At 34.0% G+C, this 9,695-nt stretch overlaps 2 protein-coding genes across 2 annotated transcripts; both read right to left on the reverse strand.

Moving 5' to 3' along the window:
- Positions 1–3,796: 3,796 nt before the first annotated feature.
- LOC122273282 (uncharacterized) lies at positions 3,797–4,243 on the reverse strand. Its single transcript, XM_043057363.1, has one exon. It carries the CDS (start codon positions 4,241–4,243, stop codon positions 3,797–3,799), a length of 447 nt encoding a protein of 148 aa, XP_042913297.1.
- Positions 4,244–4,288: 45 nt separating this feature from the next.
- On the reverse strand, positions 4,289–6,355 carry LOC122273280 (uncharacterized). Its single transcript, XM_043057361.1, has one exon. The coding sequence runs from the start codon at positions 6,353–6,355 to the stop codon at positions 4,289–4,291; it is 2,067 nt and encodes a 688-aa protein (XP_042913295.1).
- Positions 6,356–9,695: the final 3,340 nt, after the last annotated feature.

Consider the following 9,695-nt stretch of genomic DNA (forward strand, 5'->3'; position numbering starts at 1 on the left):
TTATATTATTATGTACGCAAAACGCGTTTGAAACCTTTTCAGACCTAATATATAACCGACTCCTTAACCTACCTTAATCTTTTAAAAAAAAGGCCATGTTCTGGACTCCCAAACATCTGCGAAAAATATTCAAGTTAAAGCTTTTCTCTCTCTCGTAATAATTAATGACGTTCACACATTGTATTACCTTTTATTTTTCTCATGTTTACTCAATATCTCCCTCTCTCTCTCTCTCTCTCTCTATGCGACCTCTCGTAACATTTTATAATTTAACACAGAATTTTCACAATATTCACCGCATGAGGGCGTCACGATTAATTCACAATTAAAAAAAAAGCAATAATAATATAAAAATAAAATTAAGATACTTATTAAAAAATACACTTTACAAGATTACTCATTAATACAACATTCTTTACAAGATAACTCATTAATAGGTAAAATGCAATTTTAAATATAGAAAGTTAATAAATTTCAGATTTGTATTTTACTTTAACTGCTCTCACTCGTTTGTCTTTTTCAAAATAAAGTTCAATAATTCTACCCAGTGCCCATTTCTGAGGCTGCAGATTTTCATCTTTTAGAAGTACGAACTCAATGATTTTTACAATACTTTTTTCTACCATCCGCTTGGACCACTGTTGCAAATTATTAAGATACTGTATTTGCTATTTCTTCCACACGAAAAAACTGTAACCATTATCTTCAGTCTTTTCCAGTTAGATAATCGATTACCTTTCACCTCAACTAAATTTGACTCTACAGTAGTATTTAACCCTTTTGAAGGCCGTGGTAAGTATACTTACCACCATGTTTTACCACTTTTAATTTAGGCTTCCATTTTCCAATAACTTTAGCTTTCTTGAAGTGAGTTTGAATAAAATTGGTAGCCATTTGTCACTTTTAAAAAACGTATAAAAGTTATACAATACATAATTCCTTTTGAAGTTTGTAGCATTTTTGGAATTTATTTTATAAATAAAGAAAAATAAAACACAGTAAGTTCCTAATAGGTCATGTTAAACATATTTACCACCAAAAAAATGGCATTTTTATAAACTAAATTAGTTTTTTTTAATATCAGTTACTGTTCTTAAAACACTTTCAATTCCAAAAATACTTTAATTTACTTTTACTGGATAAAAAGGGCCCATTAAAGGGTTAACAGGTCATTTTCCTCACTAGCGATCAACAGGCACCTACGTCATAGGTCAACTGGATTTCCAACTGGATTTAGAAAGCAAAGTGGTACTGACACAATAGACAGAAGAAAGAGATTCCCGTAATCTAAACCAATCCAAGCCGAAACCACTTCAAAACAGTGACCCCCATCCCAACTTAAAATAGTCACACCTTGTTACCATAGTCACCGCCACAGGTACAGGCGAATGTCTGGAGGAGTTCTAATTTTAGACGAACTATATTCCTCCTCTACTCTGGCAATTAAATGGGAAAACATGTCTCTCCCTCTCTCTCCCTGCCCCCCCTCTTTCTCTAGGCAAATTACACATTAATTTTTCAACTCCTATGAGTTTAACACTTTTTACACTATCATGCACAACTTTCCTACACATTGCTTTACTCTTGCCAAAATTTTCGTCTGACGTAATGTAGTAAAGCAGTTGGACCTAAGTAGAAATATCGTTTATGGTAGGATTTTAAATTTAGCTTATTGAATTGATGAATCTTAGGTAGAATAATTGAGAATTCACTGATAAAAATGACATTAGCATGTCCTATTCTATATTTGACTCTAAGTACTCCATCTCTGTCAAAAAAAATATGATTTAAACATTTTATTTACTTTTATCAGGAAGATTTTTCTCGCGACTTTAACTCCATACCTATTCTGGAGATTTTTGTTTTTGAATTTCTTTTATTATGAATAATTCACTTTGTTGAATTTCCTTGAATTCAAAATTGATAAGCGTTTTTCAGTTGGACTTTTTAGATTGTTGACGAATCTGAAAAGATAGCTTACAACAAGCACTGTTTTTGTATAATTATTACTAATGTTAATTAACTTTTCAATAAGTCACAGTAAGTACTTTGTTTTGAATGTTTAAGTTCACTGGAAAATGTGTCTTTGATGGCAGACATAGGTGCGAAAGCGAGACTGAAAATAGAAAACACTAGTAGTAGAACTATTTCAATAATACATAATTTCCTGAGAGGGGTAAATCTATTCTTAACACTAAACAACTCATTGCTATTAATTTTTTCTCGAGAAAGAAGCCATTCAAAATATAGCTTGTATCATTTAAAAAAAGTAGGTAGTTATGAATATTTTATTATTCCCGAAACAACAGCTGAAAATGAAAATTATTTTTTTTAAAATTTTTACTCTTTTCCCTCGTGATATATATAGACTTTCAGCCTTGGAAGGACACAGGTTACATATCCTTCACCAGTTTTCCAATATAATCTTACACCCTACTGCATATAATTACTCAGTCAGAAACTCAATGATCCACATGAATACTTCATTTGCATTCCACATCCTCAACGAAGCACCACACAGATGAAGCTCAAGATGAATGGGAAAAGGACCGCAAGCCGCCTCAGATGCCCGGATATTTTATACAGTTTAAGTTCAACGGACGCAGGTTCCATACCAAATATGGAAGGCTCCATGGTCACCTGAATGCCCAACTGATCGTTGGGCTGACAACCAAACATTCCGAAAAATCAAAATTTAAATAAGACTGGAACCTCTACAGAAGTATACTCATTATTAACAATAGAAGCCAGCCAACCCTAGAAGATGAAACTACAATAGATATATATAACCAGCAGCTACAATCTGAAATCATAGAAGCCCACAAAATTGCCTCAATACAAACAGATCATATTGCACATCATTACCGACTACCTCCAAAGATTAAAAATATCATCAGACTAAGAAATTATTATAGAATGTGGCATCAAAGAACCTCGGATCCAGCTTACCTTAATGAAATAAAACAACTCAATAAACAGATAAAAATACAAAGCAAAAAATGCAAAAAGCAACTCTGGCAAAACTAAATCGCCTCTATCTGTACCACCGACAAATCTATTTGGAAAATAGCCAAAATATTCAAGACTGTACCACTGATAAACAGACCAATCAATGAACTATTTGGCACAGCACACGCAATAGAAGATAAAGCTCAAATTATTGCAGACTCCCTCCTAAACCAGTTTTCACCAAATCCAAACTCAGATTAAAATCATCATAATTAAATCACAGAAGAAGTAAACAGTTTTCCTTAAGAACATCCTATCCTAGAAGCAATCAAACCTACAAATAATGAATAAACCTGCAACATTATCCGTAATTTAAAAAAAAAACAAGCATCAGCTGAAGATGGAATAAAAATTAAACAATAAAACTGCTACCTGATAAATGGTATTGCTAACGGTAGTTCATCTATAAAATCTGATTTTAGAATTTCTATCAGGAAGAGATCAAAATAAATCTAAAAATTCGATTAAGAGGAAATATATTAATATTCAGTTCTTTTTTTGTTTTTAGCAGTGCGCATGCGCGTCGTTACTTCTACGTAAGAAGAAAATTGTTACTTGACGGGAACATCCCGCCCCCGTTGGATGTTAGTCCAACATCATCCGGTAGTGGAAGTATGTTAGAGACGGCTCGGCGAAAAGTTCCTCTAGTTGTTTTGACGTCAACCACTCTGACAAGATTGTCTTCTCCAGGATAAGTTTTCACAATTCTAGCCAGATTCCACTGCATTGCTGTCTTACTAGGATCTTTAAGAAGGACTAGTTGATCAACTTTCAGATTTTCTTGTTGTCAAGTCCATTTCGAACGTGTTTGTAGTTGACTCAGGTATTCATGGCTCCATCTATTCCAAACGCTGTCTTTCAGACGTTGAATCAGGCTCCACCTAGAAGAAAGAGAAAAAGAATCTGGAGCAGTATGATGTTCAGGAAATGACATAATCGGAGCTCCAACTAGAAAGTGTCCTTGTGTCAACGGCTGCAGATCGTTAGGGTCTGATGACATGGGCGAAAGTGGGCGTGAGTTGAGAATACTTTCTATCTGCACAACGAGCGTAGTTAGTTCTTCAAAATTTAGTAAGTTAGATTTTGTGACTTTCAAGAGTATTCTCTTCATGGATTTAATATTAGCTTCCCACAGACGCAGGCGGTTAGGAGACGCAGTCGGTGTGAAATGCCACTGAATTCCCTCTTCAGCACTAAAGTTCTTCACAGAGTTTGACTGGCAAAGTTCAAGCATTGAGTTCAAAACATTTCTTGCACCTTTGAAGTTAGTCTCTCCAAATCACTCCAAAATGAAGTTATCACTCCAAATAATCGACGGTTTTGAACGTCTCGAAATGAATCTTCTCAAACAAGCTAAAAAAACATCTGTTGTCAAGTCTGAGACAACCTCGAAGTGAGTAGCCTTAGTACTGAAGCAAATAAATATAGCGATGTAAGATTTAATTACAACCTTAGATCTCTTCAAATTAGGTTTTGTTAATATGGGACCAGCAAAGTCTAAACCAACTTTATCAAAGGGTCGTGATGGTACAATCCGATCTTTGGGCAAGTTACCCATCTTTTGATTAATAGTTTGTGTCTTAGTCTTGAAACAAGTCAAGCATTTATGTATGAATCTTCGGACTCTATCTTGTCCAGAAGGTATCCAGTAAAATTGTCTAATCAAATAAAGTGTTGTCTGAACTCCCGAGTGTAATGATTTGTTATGAAAGTGTTCGATGATTAATTGTGTAAGGTGATGAGATTTCGGTAAAAGCATTTGATATTTTTGTGATTCTGTTAACTCGGAGAATTTCAAGCGACCACCAACTCTCATAAGTCCATTGTCGTCCATAAACACATTCAATGATATGATTTTGCTATTTTGAGGAATTGGCTGTTTGTTTTTTAGGCATTTAATCTCAGAGCTAAACTCTATAGATTGCACACATTTTACTAACACCTGTGTAGCATTTTGTAGCTCGAATGTACTTAAATTATCCCTTTTTCTATTTGTATCTTTACAGTTTTTAAGAAATCTTAAGCAATAAGCTGTAATTCTAACCAACCTAGTGAAAGAGGAGTATCGATTAAGGAAATTGTTGATGTTTTCGTTTCTCTCTGCGACGTTTGTGTTTAAAGTTAAAACTTTCCGAATTTCTAGTGTCTCTGGATTTGCAATAAGTTCTTTGTGTGTTTCTAAAGATTTTGGCCACGACGATTCATCTTCTTTCAGCCACAGTGGACCCTGCCACCAAAAGTCGCTGTTTTCTAATTCTGAAACCGAAAGTCCACGTGATATTAAATCAGCTGGATTATCCGTTCCAGGACAGTGAAACCATTCTGAAGGATTACTGTGTTTGTGAATTTCCTGAATTCTGTTCTTTATGAAAATTTTAAACCTATCTGGTGAACCTCTTATCCAAAAGTACGTAATAGACGAATCAGTCCAAAAAATTCGCTCAACTGGAAATTCCAAACCTTCTATGATTTTTTCACTCAGTCTAGCAGATAAAAGTGCTCCCATAAGTTCTAATCTAGGTAAAGAGAGCATCTTTAACGGCGAAACTCGTCCTTTAGAGGCAACAAAACTAGTTATGATGTTTCCATCGTTTAGCTTTACTCTTAGATAGGCAACCGTTCCATAAGCTTTGATGGAAGCATCTGAAAATAGGTGTAACTGGATATTGTCTATATGTTTAGGTAATGCATGTGAGAAATAGTAACGCGGTAATCGAATGTAACTCAATTTCTTTAAATCATCACACCATTTATTAAATGCCTCAATGGTTTTATTTGGTACAACCTCATCCCAATCTAAGCCTAAACACCATATTTCTTGTATCAGGCATTTGATACGAATAGTAAATGGCCCAATGTATCCAATAGGATCAAATATGCGACCTGCAATTTGTAAAATATATCTTTTAGTCCCCTTATTTTTCTTAAGGAATAATTCAACATTTCGAGTATCAAAGTAAAAATAGTCTTCCTTGGGATTCCATGCAACTCCCAGGACCTTTGAAGGTATTAAAGTTTGATCAAAAGAATCAGTTATGTCATCTACTTCTAATTTATGTTCTTTCAACTTGTGAAACAGTTCTGGGCAATTTGTTTTCCATTTTCTCAAACACATGCTAGCATCTTTAAAAATTTCATAACTCTCTAAACAAGTAGTCAGAGCACTTTCTACCTCATCTTCGCCTATGAGGCAATAATCAACATACAACGATTTATTTAACAGTTGAACAGTATGAGGAAATTTCTGTACATACCTCTTCAAGTGATGTTTTATGGTGGCATTAAGTAGAAAAGGAGATGTCACACCAAACAGAACTCTTGTCAACTTTAGTTTCTGTGTCCACATTAATCCCTGAGTTTTCCAGCTCCCAAAATTCTCTTAGTTGATCGGAGATGGATTTTTCTTCGACGATAATTTTGAAGCTACATAGATCTTTATGAATGCTTCCTTGTCCCTGATAGGGCTGGGCAATGTCAGAATTTCGATATTGTGGTATATTGTGAGCTTCATATCACGATATTATGATATACCGCGGTAATTAAATTGTTATGTATATTATAAATGCTAAGGCTATTTTGCAATTAAAAATTATTGTGTTTAAAGAGCATCATTTAAAAAAAATGGGGTACTTATCCTATATTAGCTCGCAGCATAATTATCCCATGGAATCAACTAATTATAAAGCATCATTATTTTAAAACAGAAAAATTNATAAATTTTCTCTTGAGCTCCATCAGCTCAGAAGGCATAAACAGATAAGGTTTCCGATCTTACAATGGGAAGTTTTAATCTTTTTGAAACTTCTTCTAAAACGAATGTTCGCATGGATCCATTATCTAATAATATTCTAACAGGTGAAGTTTCTTCATTTAATGATGACTTAATCATGCGGTACATGTTTGCAAATAAATTCCAATAGTGGATTTAATCAACGAATCAGTTTTATAAACTTCATGGCATTGCGAAATAGCAGTAACAATTTTAGTTTCGTTTTTATCTCCAGCTTTACCAAATTGATAGCAAATTGTTCTATTGTGCTTATGGTTACAAATATCGCAAAATGTCCTTTTCTTACAGTCTCTAATTCTATGATTTTTTTGTAGGCACAAAAAGCAACGAGCTTGTTTTCTTAACAAATCCTTTTTTTCATCAATATTTACATTGTTGCAGTGTTCCGAACTATGAGTTTCTTTACAAAAGATACAATTACTTTCTGTGACAGGAGCTACATATTCTACTGTTTTGTTTACATTTGAATTGAAAGGGCGATTTTGATTTCGAGGTGACTCACGCTAATTGCCAAATTGTTGTTTTGCGACAGTATTATGATTAATGAAGTTTCTCTTTCTATCTACCCTCGAGTTTTGGAATGAAACAGTTTCCCTGCATTCTATTTCAATTTTTAGAAAATTTATCAGTTCCATTACATCAAAATCACTTAGATTTGCTTTATCTAATTTTCTACGGTTAAAGCTTAAAGCTAATTCTTCAGGAATTAATTTAATCAAAATGGGGTACAATAAATGTCCATACATTCCGGAAGTTACTTTTAAAGAGTCCAAACTTCGAATTTGTACTTCACAAGTGTCATATAATTTTCTTAATCCTAAAACATTATTAGCATCTTTAACAGGATAGAGATTTAACAATTTGTTCATATGAGCATTTATAACTAATTCATCTCTACCGAATCTTTCTTTTAATAGTTTAACAGCTTTTACATAATTTTCCTCAGAAAGCGAAAACCCATTAACAACATTAGCTGCAGCACCTCCTAAAAGTGATTTTAAATACGAGAATTTGTCTATTACAGATAATGTTTCATTTTTATCAATTGTACTTTGAAATTGATTCCAGAATTCTATCCTAACACTCGGATCCCCATAATATTTTTCTATCGATAATTTAGGAAGTTTAACATTATTGTTTTTTTTCCGATTCAAAACTTCCGTGGCTATAGTATTGTTGGAATGTTCTTGATCAAAATTCTGTTTAAAAGACAAAAAAACTTCTAACCAGTGAAGAAACAGGCATGTTCCTTCACTGGGAATACTTCCAGTGAAGGAACATGCCTGTTTCTTCACTGGTTAGAAGTTTTTTGTCCTTTAAACAGAATTTTGTAGAGTAATGTGTGAAATATGATTTAACATGACTCTAGGATAAGTAATTCTGCTATATGGAGGGCAACCAAAATTTTGTTAAAAATTGCATGAATGATTCCTGAAGTAATTTCAGTTCAAAATGTTAATTCAATAGCTTAATTTATGAAAAAAATTATAATTTATATTTATTAATGGGGTGTGTAGTTACAGCAAATGTTAGGCAACTTAATAAACTATGTTTACAAATCGAAAACTAATTAAATATAATCATAAAAACTTTAATCGTGACTAGAGCTTCAAGTTCAATATTTAAAGAAAGTTGATCCCTATTAGCTAATCTAATTTTAACAACATCATAAATTTTCTCTTGAGCTCCATCAGCTCCGAAGGTATAAACAGATAAAGTTTCCGATCTTACAATGGGAAGTTTTAATCTTTTTGAAACTTCTTCTAAAAGGAATGTTCGCATGGATCCATTATCTAATAATATTCTAACAGGTGAAGTTTCTTCCTTTAATGATGACTTAATCATAGCGGTACATGTTTGCAAATAAAATTCCAATCCTTCCTTCCTTCCTCCATGGCACGACAGCCCCGGGTGGGCCCTGGCCTTCTCAATCAACTTCCTCCAGGCCTGCCTCCGCCTGGCAGTTGTCTTCCAGTTTGAGACTTTTAAGACTGAAAAGTCTCTTTCCACGCAGTCGGCCCATCTCAGCTTTGGTCGACCTCTGGGCCTTGATCCGATGGGCTGAGCCGAAAAGATTATGTTTGTCGAACGCTCTCTGTTCATTCGAATGATGTGACCAGCCCATTTAATTATTTGGATTTTTACATACTTGAGAACATCAGGCTCTCTAAGGGCCCGATAGAGTTCCGAGTTTGAACGTCTGTACCAAGTACCATCAACTTGTTTGCCCCCAAAAATGGATTTTAGGATCCGACGTTCGAAGATTCCCAAGGAATTCTCATCTTTCTGTGTTGTTGTCCAAGTTTCTGAGGCATATGTTAGGATCAGGACCGGATTATACCTTTCGTAGGCCCTAGGCACAGAGCCGGATTATACCTTTCGTAGGCCCTAGGCATAGGCGTTTTTGGGCCCTCCCCTCCTTCGCCCCCTCCTCACCTCTTTTCAAAATATATGCTAAAATTTTCTTGCATATTTTTTTTTACATTTTTNTAGTTAATTCTTCCATATTTTAAAAATTCTTATCAACACTAATAATCAAATTTATAATTTGTATGATGCTTCAATATTTAGTAAATATGTAAACAAATACTGCATCACACAATCAAAACAAAACAACTTTTAACAAAACAACTAACAACTGCTTTAAATTTGAAGCATCAAATTATCTAAATCTTCATATAGATCAAATTATCAAATCTTCCTACCTTTCTTTTCTTTACACTTCCTGATCAATCCGAAATCGAAACAATCTATAACAACAAGAATGTTGTTTCGCGGCGGCGATGCACCAAATGGCTAACGGTGGTTCATCTATAAAATCTGATTTTAGAAATTCTATCAGGAAGTGATCAACATAATTCTAAAATTTCGATTAAGAGGAAATCAACGCAATTCT

This window comes from Parasteatoda tepidariorum, unplaced genomic scaffold (genome assembly GCF_043381705.1).
Source record: "Parasteatoda tepidariorum isolate YZ-2023 unplaced genomic scaffold, CAS_Ptep_4.0 HiC_scaffold_1927, whole genome shotgun sequence".
In the NCBI taxonomy this organism is placed as follows: Eukaryota; Metazoa; Arthropoda; class Arachnida; order Araneae; family Theridiidae; genus Parasteatoda; species Parasteatoda tepidariorum.